This window comes from Eschrichtius robustus, chromosome 3 (genome assembly GCF_028021215.1).
Source record: "Eschrichtius robustus isolate mEscRob2 chromosome 3, mEscRob2.pri, whole genome shotgun sequence".
NCBI classification, from domain to species: domain Eukaryota; kingdom Metazoa; phylum Chordata; class Mammalia; order Artiodactyla; family Eschrichtiidae; genus Eschrichtius; species Eschrichtius robustus.
The window spans coordinates 21,568,066-21,584,794 of NC_090826.1; the positions used below are offsets into that span (position 1 = coordinate 21,568,066).

The 16,729-nt window shown below is 40.9% G+C and overlaps 1 protein-coding gene across 6 annotated transcripts in view; it reads left to right on the forward strand.

Moving 5' to 3' along the window:
- WDTC1 (WD and tetratricopeptide repeats 1) overlaps positions 1-16,729 on the forward strand; it is a 75,612-nt gene that overhangs the window by 13,329 nt on the left and 45,554 nt on the right. For all 6 annotated transcript variants that reach the window (XM_068539245.1, XM_068539244.1, XM_068539249.1 and 3 more), the window contains 2 exons: positions 4,300-4,447; positions 5,849-5,932. In XM_068539245.1, the coding sequence (XP_068395346.1) occupies positions 4,400-4,447; positions 5,849-5,932 (132 nt within the window). In that variant the 5' untranslated portion in view covers positions 4,300-4,399. The remainder of the gene's footprint in view (positions 1-4,299; positions 4,448-5,848; positions 5,933-16,729) is intronic.

Genomic DNA, 16,729 nt, shown 5'->3' on the forward strand with positions numbered 1-16,729 from the left:
TAGCTAAAGTCCCTTGCCTTTTTTTTTTTTTCTTCTTTTTTTTTTGGCCTCGCCATGCGGCTTGTGGGACCTTAGTTCCCCCACCAGGGATTGAACCCGTGCTCTCGGCAGTGAAAGCGCCGAGTCCTAACCGCTGGACTGCCAAGGAATTCCCTAAAGTCCCTTGCCTTTGATTCTTTGCTTTCTTAGTATAGGTACTGTATCTTTCATCTCATTATTCCCCTGTGTCAAGCACAGTGCTTGGTGCTTGGTAAAAACTCAGTTTATGTTTTAGGAAAAATAATGAATGAGTAGTGACAAATTAGTTGGCTCTTTTGGGGATTCTCGTAGTGATCATTACTCTAGGAAATTACATACCGTAGTAATTTATTCATATATACGTAGTAATTCAGAGTATCCATACAGTTCTGGGTTTGAGTCCCTGCTCCACCTCCAGTTTATTAGCTGTGTGACATTGTGAAAATTGTCTCACATCTATGACTCTATTTCTTCATCTATAAAATGATAGTAGCATCTACCATACAAGCTTTTTGAACTAATCTTAGCACTAGTTGTCTCTCTCCTCAGAAGTGTATCCCTCTAGTTCTTTGCGATTTCTTGTCATTCACGGTTCAGCTTAAATGTCATCTTCTCAGAGAGCCCCTCTGTATCAGGCAGGATTTGTAGTTGTAAGCAGCAGAAACCAATTCTAGCTGATTCTTGAAAGGATATTAGGGAAACTCACAAAATATCAGGGAAGGCCGCAGAGCAGGCTTGAAGAATGGGCTGGAACAAGGGAAACTGGTTAGCATCCAGGACCCACAGCCAGAATTATTCACGGAACCAGTCCATGAGGTCACTGCTGCCACTTATATGGCTTACACCACCACCAGCTGACTGGACCTTAATGGCAATTATAGCACCTCTTCCTGCCAGCATGGACTCTCCATGGTCCTCTGATTCATTGACAGCAGATCCCAATTAAGGTCTGGGGCTCATGTGTCTGTTGGCATAGCCTGGGCCATATGCACACACTCTAGGTGTAAGGGAGCCTCAGAAAGAGAATCTTGTCTCCACCATTCTCACTTCATAGTGAGAGGGCGCTCTGCCTCCCGCCAGACTCGTTAGATGGGGAGTTCCCAAAATACAGGAAGGGAGTTCACATGCTGAGCAGCCAGAAAACTCCAAAATACACTATATCTTCTTTGACCTCAAGTCTAAAAGTAGCCCATCAATCACTCTCTGATCAACTTGTTTTATTTTCATCATAGCTCTTTTCACTACTGGATATATTCTTATTTTATTTGTATTATTATTTGTTATCTATCCCCTCCTGCTAGAATATAGGTACCATGAGAGTAAGGAACTTGCCTATTTTGTTTACTGCTGTATCTCCTGGGCCCGGAATAGTACCTGGCATATAGTAGAAGCTTCTTGTGTTCACCTGTTAAATGAATAAATTAATGAATGAATAAATATAAAGCACTTAGCACAATTCCTGGTACATAGTAAGTACATAATATTTGGCAACTTACTATTTCTTAGCAGATAAAAGTATTTATATTCTTTTCAAAATAAAATTAAAGAAAAAACTTTATACTTACATTATTTTATTTGACCTTCCCAGTAATCTTCCAAGGAAAAGGTGTTGGGAGTAAAAAATGAGCCTTTTTCTGGTGAAGCATGCATGGCCCATTCAGTGTTTGTTCCAGTGCTTCCTGTGCCTGTGAGTGACCCGAATGAGGGCCTACTTAGAGAGATTAAGAGACTTGACCAAGGCCGCATCACTGGTCTTACTTTATATCAGATATACTCACTGACTTTGGTGTTTTCCATTGTAATAAGCCTCACCCCATATTATTGGTGATTGTGGGGCAATTACTGTTATTGTTTTGGCTTTGACCATTATATCGCAAATCAGAGCCATAAACACAATTGCAGGCCAATGCTTAATTTATGTCAGTTTGTTCAAATTCATAATTTTAATTTGATGGCCAAGGGCCCCTGGGAAAGCCATTGTGGAATTGTAGTTCTCAGATGGCATCCCTGAATGTTCTTGGTGCTTGTAGGTTTTGTGAGCCTAAATAGTGCCAGTGACTTCCATATATCCCTGTTAATGCTCCCTAAGATGCAATGCTGGGTGGCTTCCACACTGTAAGGGAAGGTTCTTGCCCTTGTAAGAGCTTTTTTTTTTTTTTTAAATAAAGTTGGGCTTATGCTTTTTTATTTATTTATTTAGTTAGTTATTTATTTATGGCTGTGTTGGGTCTTCGTTTCTGTGCTAGGGCTTTCTCTAGTTGTGGCAAGCGGGGGCCACTCTTCATCGCGGTGCGCGGGCCTCTCACCATCGCGGCCTCTCTTGTTGCGGAGCACAGGCTCCAGACGCGCAGGCTCAGTAATTGTGGCTCACGGGCCCAGCTGCTCCGCGGCATGTGGGATCTTCCCAGACCAGGGCTCGAACCCGTGTGCCCTGCATTGGCAGGCAGATTCTCAACCACTGCACCACCAGGGAAGCCCTGTAAGAGCTTTTAATCCCAAAATAGACCATGGAGGCATAAGCCCCAAAGAACTCGAGCTGAATGGAAACATCTAATCAGGCAGCAAGTTTTTTATAGTCCCACTGTGTGCTTAGCACTAAAGGAAAAATAAATCTGCAGTAACATAGTGTTTATAAATAGAATCTCCTTTTGTGGTTAAATGCCAAAAGGAAAGGAAGGAGTCTGCTCACAGCTCAGGTGGAGAAGGTTTGGTTTTCGGAGGGTGTGCTAGGAATCTGCAGGAGGCCAGCTGGAGGAAAGCCAGGGCCAGGAGATCCAGAAGTGGCCTCGGGAGGTCCTGCTGACTTGGGAGGGTTGGCAGAGAGGCCTGGTGGGCCTTACAAGCCATCATTAGAGGGCCATCATGGAGAAGGAAGACTAGACCTCCTGTGTGACTCCAGAGGTAGAAACAGGACCAAAAGGTGGACATAACAAGAGGCAGAACTTTCTTTTAAAACATAGTGGTTTAAAATGTAAAATAGATAGCTAGTGGGAAGCAGCCGCATAGCACAGGGAGATCAGCTAGGTGCTTTGTGACCACCTGGAGAGGTGGGATAGGGAGGGTGGGAGGGAGGGAGACGCAAGAGGGAAGAGATATGGGGATATATGTATATGTATAACTGATTCACTTTGTTATAAAGCAGAAACTAACACACCATTGTAAAGCAATTACACTCCAATAAAGATGTTTAAAAAAACCCCAAAAAACAGTGGTTTATGTTTTTCTCTAGTGGGTTTTTTTTTTTCTGATTGTAAAATAAAATTAATGTGCTTTTATAGAAAAAATTTGAAAACATCAAAAAGTAGAAGGAAAAAATCAGTCATACTATTTATTATCCAAAGATGGCAATTGTTATTTTTTATATTTCCTTTTTTAAACATAGCTGTGATAATAGTGTTTACTGCAAAAGCAAAATATAAACATTTGACATGATGTAAGCATTTTTCCTTCATAAGTAGCATTTCTAATGCTACATAATATCATATGGCTATACATTATTTAGCCATTCCTCTATCATTGGAAACTTGGGTGGTTTTATTTTTTTTGCTTTTACAAACTCTGTGATGAATATGCTTCAGTATGGAACTTTTTTATTTCTCATATTTTGTGCTTTCTTATGGCAAATTATCAGAAATGAGATGACTAGGTCTTTCTAACAGAGTTGTATGATAAAGGAATAGTTTGCTTAAGAAGTTCTGAGTCTGAAAGCCTACATATCAGGGTATTGAAGAAGGATTTCTTTATGTTTGACATGGTCACCATTACATTTCCTGTCCGCTCTTTTATTCTGTGCATCTGTTAGAGGGTTGCATGTTCTGTTTGTGATACTGATTTGGTTTTGGGGAGAGCCAAGCTGAAGGTCAAGGATTTTGAAGCATAATTAAAAGTTTCAGACTGGTTGCCACAGATGCATGCTGAGCAAGTGAAACTTGACATCCTTCTTGCGGTATGCCTTGTTCTTACGTTGGGATGTGCTTCCGTCTTCCTTCATACTCATATCCACACACACACACCCATTTTCTAGAGAAGCACACATGACTGACTCCTTCAGTGTTTGTTCCAGTACTTCCTGTGGCTGTGAATCATTGTCTCTCCACCCCCCAACCCCCTTCACCCTCCAGAGGTTCTTCAACACTATTGAGCAGGGCCAGCACACCATGTCATAAATCACAGGCAATAGCCAGTTTACTGGGTGGGCTGGTGGGCTATTTTAGGGGTGGAATCAGGGCCCTGGAGCCACCTTACTCCATCCTCCAAGGTTTGATGATTTTTTCCCCCCAGGTAATTAAATGTGTGTCTTGTGGACCTGGGCTTGGCTGGAATGCTCAAGGGTCCTGAAGATCCTCCTATAGCTTCCTTCTGTTGAATCCATTAAGAGAAGATGGCAAAAGTCAACATAACTAGAGACCTCATCTGTAGGCAGATAAAGGTAAGCAACCCAGACCTATGAACCAGAGCATGAGGTCCTTTTTCCCCACAGATTCATGTTATAGCTGAATAAACTGAGGACTAGAGTCTGTGACTTGCCTGAAATCACATAACTAATTAGTGGCAGACACAGGACTAGAACCAAGGTCTCTTGACTCTGATCTTCTTTTATCCAAGAACATGGAATCATGGAGACTCCTCTATCCAAGCACTTGTACCTGGGCTGCTGAGATTGATGGAGTCTGGTGAAGGAGGGGAGCATGTACGTGCACATCTGTGGAGGAGGCGGGGTGTGCAGCAGAAGTAAATAGAGCTTCTTCATGTTGCTCTGGCTGCTCAGTTGTACATATAACAGAACCTGGGGGAGGCTTAATCCCAGTTTAGCTTAGACTCTTTCTTCTCTTCTTCGAGGGTCTCCTATACCAAAGCCTGCACCTTTTCTCTGCAGTTTGTACCTGGAAGACACTCCAATACTGTGAGATGAATAGATGACTGGGCAGTCAAGCTCATTTAGTGAGGTAGCCCAGGCTTTGTCAGGGAAGCCCTCAGTAAAGGAGCACAGGTGTTTAATGGAGGAGGTTCAACCAAGACAAGATGTGCTTTTGAAGTAAGAACCCCAGGCTGGGGTCAGGAACTTAATCTCACCACTGCCCTAATTAACTACCTATAAGACTTTAGTCACTTTACCTTTGTGTGCCTCAGTTTTCTGTTGTTAAATGATAATAATGTCTGTCTGCCTGCAGGCTGATCTTGAGAATGAAATCCGAAAGAACCTGAGAAAGTTCTTTGTAAAAGTTAAGTGCCAAAAATCTTTTAAAAATTAAGTGGCATGCAGCATAAGCTGTGGTCACCATCCAGAAGGATTGAGTGTATGCCTCTACATGAGCCATGTACCTGGTTCACGTTAGTCTGTGTTTTGTATATTTTCCCCTGCATCCCTGAATCCTTTTGCAGCTTTGTCCATTTGTGGGGGGTTTTGTGTGTGATTTCATTAGACTGAGTGGCCCCAAGGGCAAGGACCAATTCCTAGAGGCACAGAATCATAGAATTGGAGGGACCATGCAAGTTATTTTTCTCCTTTATATATACCCCACAATATGTGTCCTAAAGATGATGCCCACCTTGTCTAACCTAAATATGGAAACATTCCCTATTTGTTGTTTCAATTTTTTTTTTTTTTTGGTAACCCAACAATTACAACTTAGTCCTTAATTATATCCTCTCTTCTATCGACATTATTCTCTAATCCCTGCCCAAGTATACTGTAAGCTCCTGCAGGCTAATTTCTTGTTCTCTTTTCTAGCTCCTGTGGGGCCCAGCACAATGCTGCATATGTAACAGGAACATAGTAAATCATGTTAAATTGAATCAATGAATCTATGAGTTTGTTTCTGTTCCCCAGGAGCGGGGTGCCCTGAGCTTTGAGCGGCGCTACCATGTCACTGACCCCTTTATCAGACGGCTGGGCCTGGAAGCAGAGCTGCAGGTAAGAGATCCAATTTGCACCCTAGATACAGATGACTGGCTCTCCATTCTCTGCCTGCAGAGAATCCTCTTTGCACTATTCAAGGCATAAACAGTTTTTCTCTGCAGGTCATACCTGAAGGTTACCTCTCCTTTACAGCGGTTTTATTAGGCACATAAATCTGAATCAAGATTAGTGATTGACATGGTCACACACAAATTGTTTTTTCATCATATTATTTCCCTTGTGCTTGGAAAAAGACTATTGAATTTCATAACACTGTTTTTACTATTGGCTTGGACAATAAAGATTCTTACCTTTGTATAGGAATTTAGAGTTTACAAAGTGTTTTCACACACACACACACACACACACACACTTGGATTTTAGCTTCAAAGAAATGCTGTGGGTGGTATATAGGAAATAGGTATTTAAAAAAAAAAAAAAAAAGGTTTAGAAAAACCAAGCACCTTGTCCAGTGTTGTCCTGTCTAATCCATGGGGAATCAGGCCTACAGTCCAGATGTTCAGCTTTTTAGTTCTGTCTGACACAGAAACACTCCACAATGTTAGCTCCATTCCCTTTCCTTCCTCAAGACCGTGTTTTGAATCCAACTTTTAGCTGTCCTATCCAACTTAGTGTCATCTGCAGGTTGAATAAGAATTCTCTTTGGTTCCTTCACGTTAATGTTTGTAAGTAATTATGTTGATCTTAGAAAAAGACTGGAAAGAAATTCATTGCCTACTAACAGTGTTATCTCGAGTTAATGAAATTATAGATGATTGTTATTGCTTTCTTTTCATTATAAACTTTTATCCATTATAAAATATAACTACATTAATAGTAATATGGAAAAGATAAGTAAAAATTACTTGTTATTCCCACCTCCCTAGTATAATTACTATGTATATACTTCCTTTTATCTTTTGCATATTTTTACATAATTGTAATCATACTTTACATTGAATTTTATATCTTTTCTATAATAATCCTTTTCTCCATGTTACCAAGTGGTCTTCACAACTTTCACTTAAAATTTTTTTTCTGACTATATAAGTAGTAAATATCATAGTAGAAAATATGGAATCGACAGAAAAATATAGAGAAGAAAACAAAATCACTTTTAATTCTACCATCCAGAGATAAACATTGTTAATGTTTGGTATATTACTTTCATGTATTATGAAGCAGAATGCTAGTTAAGAGATGGGCATTAGCGCTGAATAAATTTAGTTTCAAGACCTATCTTCTCTACAGCTATATAGCCTTGTTCAAGTTACCCTTAGTTTCCTGATCTGTAAAATGGATCAATAACTGAGAATTGTTGAGATGATTAAATGAGATGATTTTTGAAGTGCTTAATACAATGCCTGGATCATATAAGCTAGTTCAGTAAATAACAATTATTATTATGTCTTCCAGTTTTTTTCATGCTTATGTAATTTTTTTCTGCAAAGTGGAGCTCATACCATTTACACAGTTTGCTAAACCCTTTTATACTTTTATGTCATTATTGTTTCCCCATACCTCTAAAAAGTCTTTGAAAACATGATTTTGTAAATATATTGTATTATTTATCCTTTACTCTATTTTTTTGAATTTCTTTCCATATTTCCTTGAAAAATAAAGTACATCCCTTTAGTGCAGTTGGAGGTGGGGCATGGAAGGTTTTACCTCCAAGGGGACATTTGGCAATGTCCAAACAGTTTTGGCTGTGAAAACTGAAAGGGTACTACTGGCATATAATGAATGGAGTATAGGGATGCTGCTAAACAGTCTACAATCATAGTACAACAAAGAATGTGCAACAAAGAATTATGCAGCGCCCAATGCCAATAATGCCAAGGTTGAGAAACCCTGCTCTGGTGGATGCTGAGTAGACAGTTCTGGCTGGTCTTCTCCTTTTAGCTGTGCCTCCACCCAACCCATATTGTCTCTACTATCTCTTCCTGGTTTTATAACTTTGTCCACAACAGACTTGGAAACCTCTGTGAACACAAAACAGGATTCTAGCTATTATTTCCAAAGATTTGGCACTCAAATACAAAAATATGTTAAGGTGGATGAACTGTCTGAATTTGCACTTGGCTGAAGGCCACCTTGGCCGGGACCTATAGTAACAGTGCACAATATGAAGGAATGCCCACAGGTTTAGATGTTAAAACAAAGGCCTAGTTTGGACTTCCCTGGTGGCGCAGTGGTTAAGAATCCGCCTGCCAATGCACGGGACCCAGGTTCGAGCCCTGGTCCAGGAAGATCCCACATGCCGTGGAGCATCTAAGCCCGTGTGCCACAACTACTGAGTCTGTGTTTTAGAGCCCGCGAGCCACAACTACTGAGCCCATGCACGTAGAGCTCATGCTCCGCAACAAGAGAAGCCACCGCATTGAGAAGCCCGCGCACCGCTACGAAGAGTAACCCCCACTCGCCACAACTAGAGAAAGCCCGCGCGCAGCAACAAAGACCCAACACAGCCAAAAATAAATAAATGAAATTTAAAAAAAAAGAAAGACCTAGCTTAAATCCCAGCTTTGCCACCTGTGAGGCTTAGAGAAGTGAGAGCAGATGGAAAGAAGACTGGGAGAAAAATAGGTTTGTGAGAGAATCGGGGTTGGACCTGTAAAGTTTGAAAGCCTGTTGGATAGCTTTGTGGAGATGTCAGGTAGGCAGTTGATGGTCCTAATCAGGGGAGAGCTCTGGACTATAGGGAGAAATCCGGAGACTTCAGCGATCCACGGAGCCTTAGAGAATAGGGTCCAAGACCTAGCTCTGGAGATACTCCAGCTTTCAGAAATTGATTACAAGCTAAGGAGATTAAAAAAAAGTTAACCACGAAAGAGAGTCAGTGAAGTAGAACGGAAACAAGACCAGGAGAGTGTAAGGAGAGTATTTCAAGAAAGGAGTGGTCAGTTCTACTCAGTGCTTCTGAGAGGTTGAATAAGTGAGGACAAAACAGTGACTGTGGTCTTGACTAGAGCAGTTTTATTGGAGTGGTGAGAATAGATACTAAATTGGAGGGGTTGAGAAGTGAATTGGAGGTGAAGGAGTACAACAGCAAGTAGACAACTCTCTATTTAAAAAAAATTTTTTAGAGAATTCCCTGGCAGTCCAGTGTTTAAGACTCGGCGCTTTCACTGCATCAGCCTGGGTTTGATCCCTGGTTGGGAAACTAAGATCCCACAAGCCACACGGTGCAGGAAAAAAAGAAAAATTTTTTTAAAGAGGGTGATGAAAATTTATTTATCTATTTAGTCAGTTATTACAAACTTTTCCCCTAGATGAAAGGAAAGATAGGATGTAAGCAGTAAAAAGGGTAAACTGTTGCAGGAAGGGGGACCCCTTCCAGGGCCCGAGAGTGGGGTCTTATCTAACACTCAGAAATGAATTGTCCAAGGAGACACACATGCTGACAAAGCAGGAGACTTTGTATTGGGAAGGGGTGCCTGGGTGGAGAGCAGTAGGGTAAGGGAACCCAGGAGAACTGCTCTGCCTCGTGGCTCACAGTCTCAGGTTTTATGGTGTTGGGTTAGTTTCCAGGTTGTCTCTGGCCAATCCTTCTGACTCAGGGTCCTTCCTGGTGGTGTGAGCATCACTCAGCCAAGATGGGTTCCAGCGTGAAGGATTCTGCGAGGTTGGCAGGACATATGGACTGGCGTCTCCTCTCTCCTTTTGACTTCTCCCGAATTCTTCCAGTTGGTGGTAGCTTGTTCCATGTTCTTTACCAGGATCTCCTGCTGTAAGATAAGTCATGCAGGTGGTTACTATTGCCCCTGGCCAGGGTGGGTGGTTTTGGTCAGTGATTCCCCTAACAAAACTGTAAAAGATACCTTCTCTTGCTTTTCTTACATCTACTTCTCACATTTCTTTCTTCAGCTAACTACCTGGGCAGCTGACTTGCACAGATGTATCAATAGTCTCTCTTGTCATCTATCTTCTTGTTGGCTTTAACCAATGAGGAGTCATTTCAGGAGATTGGAGGAAGAAGGACAGCTTTTTTTATTCCCCTCACTGCCATCCTTCAGAATCACTTTATTTTGTTTTTGTTTTTGTTTTCCAGCTTTATTGAGTTGTGTCGACAGTTCTTGAAAGACCTTGTTTACAAAAGGAAGCAGAGAAATGGGGCAGTAGCTGGAGGGGCCTTTGGGATCAAAGGAGGGATTTGTAAGAATGGGAAGAAATACTAGAGGTTGTTTGTATGTTGATGAGAGAGAAAGTGGTTGCTGATAAAGGATTAGGACAGAATAACTGAAGGAGCCACGTCCTAGGGAAGGTTGGAGGGGATAGGATTTAGAGTTGAAGCAGAGGGCTTGGCCTTTGATAAGTGCGAAGACATTTCTATCATTGTTACAGGGTCCAGTGGGTTTGGCGAAAAAAGAAGCAGAGACTGGGATAAAAACTGGAAAGTCATTGTAATAGTCTATAGTAGCAGTTCTCAAAGTGTGGTCTGCAGACCCCTGGGGATCCCCATGACCTCTTCAAGGGAATTCATGAGGTCAAAACTACTTTCATAGTAATACTAAGACATTATTTGCAAAACAAAACTAAAAAAAAAATAATAATTCATTTAAAAATTTGAGAAAAAAAAGTGATAAAACTACTGTCATTTTAGCGTGAATCAAGGCAAGTAGCATCAAAGTCATTGAATTATTTACCCCATGCATTTGCAGTGACCCCCCCCAAAAAAAGCCAGTCTTACTTAAAATGTCCTTGATTTTTACATCAATAAAATAATACAATAAAACTTATTAATTTTAAATTTCAACCCTTAAATACAGATCTCTTCAGTATTCTCTATTATGAGGTGGGAAGAATCCATAAAGTACTGCTGCTGCATACTGAACTCTGACAGTTGTCTTGAGGAAAAGCACTTGTTCAGTTGTTTTGAGTTGCGAGCTCAACTGGACATTTTTTTTCATGGAACACCATCTGAAAGAATGGCTAGCAGGTGAAAACTGGTTATTCAAGTATGGGTATTTGGCAAACATTTTCTTTGAAATGAATGAAGTAAACTATCACTTCAAGAAGAACAACTGACAGTATTTGTTGCCAAGGATAAAATTTGAGCTTTAAAGCAAAGAAAAAAAAAAAAAAGAATATAGGAAAACTTGTATCTGCCACCATGAGCTTGATAGCCTCTCAGTACTTCTTAAAAAGTCTTTTTGATGAGATCTGTAGTGACATTAACAAATGTCAACTTTATTTTATTGTTCAAATTCAGTGAGTCCTTTTTTTTTAAATAAATTTAGTTAGTTAGTTAGTTAGTTAGTTAGTTTTGGCCGCATTAGGTCTTCGTTGCTGCATGCGGGCTTTCTTTAGTTGCATCCAGCAGGGGCTACTCTTTGCTGTGGTGCGCGGGCTTCTCATTGCGGTGGCTTCTCTTGTTGTGGAGCACAGGCTCTAGGTGCGTGGGCTTCAGTAGTTGTGGCACGCTGGCTCAGTAGTTGTGGTACACGGGCTCTAGAGTGCAGGCTCAGTAGTTGTGGCGCACGGGCTTAGTTGCTCCGCAGCACGTGGGATCTTCCCAGACCAGGGCTCGAACCCATGTCCCCTGCATTGGCAGGTGGCTTCTTAACCACTGCGCAACGAGGGAAGCCCCATAAGTCACTGTTTTGAAAACAAAGTCATACACCTGTAAAAGACCCAGGCCTAATGTAAAATCAACTAATGTTTGTTTTTGTTTTTTTAATTTATTTTTTTAATTTTTGGCTGTGTTGGGTCCTCGTTGCTGCACGCGGGCTGTCTCTAGTTGCAGGGAGCGGGGACTACTCTTCGTTGCGGTGCTCAGGCTTCTCATTGTGGTGGCTTCTCTTGTTGCGGAGCACGGGCTCTAGGCGCGCGGGCTTCAGTAGTTGTGGCACGTTTGCTCGGTAGTTGTGGCTCGCGGGCTCTAGAGCGCAGGCTCAGTAGTTGTGGCACACAGGCTTAGTCGCTCTGCAGCATGTGGGATCTTCCCGGACCAGGGCTCAAACCCATGTCCCCTGCATTGGCAGGCGGATTCTTAACCACTGCACCACCAGGGAAGTCCCCAACCAATGTGTTTTAATGTAGCAGGATACCAACAGCTCATTTATGTGGTTTCAGATTCCACATTGTAACATTAAGAAACCATTATTTGTCCAGTTTTGGTGTAGTATCAAAGAAGGATACCTACAATGATCTGAAAAGGCCATTAAAATACTGCTCCCTAGTCCAACTATAATACTTATCTTTATGAGGGTGGAGTTTCTTCATGTACTTCAACCAGAATAACATCTTGCAACAAACTGAATACAAAAGTAGATATGAGAACCCAGTCATCTTCCATTAAGCTAGACAAAAGAGTTTTGCAAAAATGTAAAGCAATGCTATTCTTCTCATTAAATTCTTTTGTCTTGGAAAATATCGTTAGTTTTTATTTAAAATGTGTTAGCTTATCTTTTTATTATTTTTTAAATGAAATTAATAATTTTATTTTCATTAAATTAAAGTTATAATTAATAATGTTAATTTTAAATGAAGTTAATATTTCAGTTTTTATTTCTAATATGGCAGATACTGATAACCTATATTAAAAAATTCTTTGGGATCCTCAGTAATTTTTTAAAGTGTAAAGGGGTCTTGAGACCAAAAAGTTTGTGAACCAGTGGTCTATAGAGCCATGAAACTGGATGACTAGGTAATACACTGGGGAAAAAAGTAGGAGGAGAGAGAAGAAGGCCCAAGACCAAGAACCAAGGTGTTTCAGCATTTAGAGATTATCTGTTTCTTCTCTTCCTCTACCCAGAGGAGACAGAAAGAATAGCATAGAGGTGGGAAAACATGGTATTATGGAAGCCAAGGAGGTGGAAAATTCAACGATACTGATTTCTTACAACCGTGATCTCAAAAGGCTATCTTATTTCCCTCTTTCCTAGTTGGAGGTTGGAGGGGATACCTTTTTTTGACACCCTCACCCCCCCACTATAGTAATAAAAATGCCATTATAAGCCGTATCACCGTGGATAAGCCCTTTAACTTCTAGGATCCATTTCCTCATCTGTAAAATAATGTACACATCCTGTTTGTCTCTTAGTTTTAAGAGGAGGAATAAATAAGTTATTTTATGTATGTAAGGTACTTAGCACGGAGCTCAGTATATTGTAAAATTCATGGTACTCAAATATTAGCTACAGTTATTGGTGTTGTTATTTATAGAAAGCTCTTAAAGTTTCCTAAGATGCTGATTTGATGGCGTACAACTTTTTAAAATGCTTTACGGTCATTTTCTTCCCTTGTTTTATTTCCCACCCATTGTCACCTGTGGACCCCATTTCGGTTAACAAGAGTTGACTTTTGGCATTAAGATGAGGTGATATAATAAGGTTTGGGGGGTGGGATAAAAGAGGTAAAATCAACAGTAAAAACTCCTGCCTTTTTGTGGTTATTGATTATAATGTTTTCCTCTTTATTATCTGGGGGAATTTTTTCCCTGGATTTCCTAATTTACTACTTCGTATAGTTTTGAAAAATGCAAAATGAAACTTAAAGAGAACTCCTAGAATATAGTACTGAACATTTAGTAGAGGCTCACTAAAAGCCTGTTGGTTTGATTGGCTTTTAAAATTGTCTATATTAAAGTTAGCTTAAAAGTTTAAGAAGATTGTCTCCTTTCCACTCTTTTTCCCAGCCACCAAATTCACTTTCCTGGAATCAACTAACATATTCAATTTCAGTATCCTTGCTGAGAAATTTTATGCATTTTTATGCAAAATTTTATGTAAAAATTCTCACCTTTTCTCACAGATGTTAGCCTAACATATTTACTGCTTTGTACCTTACTTTTGAATTTAAAAATATACTTTCATGATTTTACCACATCAGGACATAAAGATGTTTCTTTCGTCCTTCCTTCCTCTCTTTCTTTCTTTTCTTTCCTTTCTTTCTTTCCTGCGTCAGGTCTTCGTTGCTGCACGCGGGCTTTCTCTAGTTGCAGCGAGTGGGGGCTACTCTTCGATGCGGTGCACGGGCTTCTCATTGCGGTAGCTTCTCTTGTTGCGGAGCACAGGCTCTAGGTGCGCGGGCTTCAGTAGTTGTGGCACACAGGCTCAGTAGTTGTGGCTCACGGGCTCTAGAGCGCAGGCTTAGTAGTTGTGGCGCACTGGCTTAGTTGCTCCGTGGCATGTGGGATCTTCCCGGACCAGGGCTCGAACCCGTGTCCCCTGCATTGGCAGGCGGATCCTTAACCACTGTGCCTTCAGGGAAGCCCAAGATGTTTCTAATATCTAATTCTTTCATGGCTTCAGAGTATTGTGTTGTATGAGTGTACCATAATTTATTTAAATTGTCCCTGTTGATGGATATGTAGATTACTTACAGTCTTTTGTATGTACAGTGTTATTCCTTGCAACACCTTTTGGCATATGTGGGTGTATATTTTTAGAATAAATACCTACAAATGGAATTAGTAGTCAGAGAGTATATCCATCTGTGATTTTAATAAATATTAACAAAATTGTCTTTCATGGAGTTTGTACCAATTTATACTCTCATCACACTTCTTCAATCTTAAACATAGTATTCAACAAACATTTGTTCTCTCCCCAACCCCAACCTCTTCTCCCTCACATGTCCATCATTATTCTGAGAAATTTCACAAATGAGTGAAACATAATGTGCCAGAGAGATCTCAACTTGTCTTCCTAAGAGAAATGTAGTCTAGGCTGATACCTGAAAGATGGATGGGAGGAGCTAGGTAGATTTGGGGGAGATAGGGAGAGAAAAAAATCCTAGGCTGGGGGAATAGCATATGAGTGATGCAAGAGAGAGTAGAGGGTACTTGGTTCAAGAGAACAGATGGTCCCAGGATAGAAATGGAAGAAGGGTGGTAGGTGACGTTGATGAGGTTGGGATGTCCATAATGAAGGATGTTGTAAGCTGTGTTGAAGACTGTTGATTTTATCCTAAGGGCAGTGGAGAGCTATCAAGTGGTCTTTACCATGTGAGCAATATAATCACAGTTAAGGTTTTTGTTTTTTTAATTAAAATTGGCTTCAAAATGAAGATTGCAGAAGTTTAAAATGTGGACAGCTAGACCACTTAAGAGATGGTGTCAGTGATTCTGGAAGAGGTGATTGATTACTTGAACCTAGATAATGGTAATTGGGATGGAGAGAAGTCAGTGAATTTGAAAGACATTTAAGAGGTAGAATTAATAGAATTCTTAGTGACTGAATGTGCAAAGTTAGGAAAAGAGAGGAGTCAAGGATGAAAGTTAAGTTTCTATTTGGCAGGGTAAATGGTAGTATCATTCACAGAGTTAGGGAGCACTGGAGAAGGAATAAGTTTGAAGGAAAAGATGATAAGCTTGGTTATGGATGTTCCGGAGCTATAGGCCCATGTGTTGTCTAGTGCTTTCTAGTCAGGTAGTTGGAATACTTGGGTCTGAGCTTAGGAATGAGGTACACACTGGAGATGTTGATTTGGGAGCAGTGAGCAGCATATACATTGGAACAATGAAAGTGAGTTGTGATCGCCTTCGAGGAGTGTGTATAGTAGGAAGAAAGCCTAAGATAGAGCCACAAAGAACACCAATATAAGGGCCAGGTGGACAAAGAGTATGCAAAGGGTATCAAGAAAGAGCAACTAGGGCTTCCCTGGTGGTGCAGTGGTTGAGACTCTGCCTGCCAATGCAGGGAACACGGGTTCGAGCCCTGGTCTGGGAAGATCCCACATGCCACGGAGCAACTAGGCCCGTGAGCCACAACTACTGAGCCTGCGCGTCTGGAGCCTGTGCTCCGCAACAAGAGAGGCCGCGACAGTGAGAGGCCCGCGCACCGCGATGAAGAGTGGCCCCCGCTCGCCACAACTAGAGAAAGCCCTCGCACAGAAACGAAGACCCAACACAGCCAAAAATAAATAAATTAATTAATTAATTTTAAAAAAAAAAGCATTGTTTTAAAAAAAAAAAAAAAAAAAAGAGCAACTAGAGGAGTAGGAAGGAAAACAGAGAGGGTCATGCCACAGAACCCAGAAGAAGAAAGTTTCATTGAAGACGAAGTGGTCAGCACTATCAAATACCACTGGGGACCAAGTAAGATAAGGACTGAGAAGTGTCCCTTTGATTTAGGGCAAGGAAGCCATCATGGTCACCTTGGCAAGGGCCATTTTTGTGGTATAGTTAGAAGTGGGTTGAGGAATTATTGGGAAGTGAGGAAGTAAAAATACCCAGTATAGACTACTCTTTCAGTATGGTTATGAAGGGGAAGAGAACTGGAAGGCCACAGCTAGATGTGGATTTGGCATCAAGGGAGGACTTTTTAGATTAGAGAAACTTGAGCATGTTTAATCCCAAGGGGAAAGAATCAGTAGAGAAAGGGAAAGTTGAAGATACAGGAAAGCTAAAAGATTATGTGGGGTTCGGATTTTGTCAGATGAAGGTTGCAAGAGAATGACTGTAGTAATGAATCATGGAGTTTTAGGGGGATGAGAAGGAAGTAAAGACATGAGGTAGCATGTAAGGAGAGAACAGAGTGACTGACTGGACTTGGAGGACTTGTTGAGGATAAGAATCATTGAGGAATGATATATATTGTCTTTTTTCACTTAACTAATATATCTTGAAAATCACTCATCAGTTCATAGAGTTCTTTTTTTTTTTTTTTGGCCTCGCTGCACAGCTTGTGGGATCTTAGTTCCCTGACCAGGGATAGGACCCAGGCCCACAGCAGTGAAAGCGCTGAGTCCTAACCACTGGACCGCCAGGGAATTCTCCACAGAGTTCTTTTTCACAGCTGCATAGTAGTCTAGTGTGTAAATAAAACAAGATTAATCAGTGACTTTCCCATGTATGGGCTCTTAGAG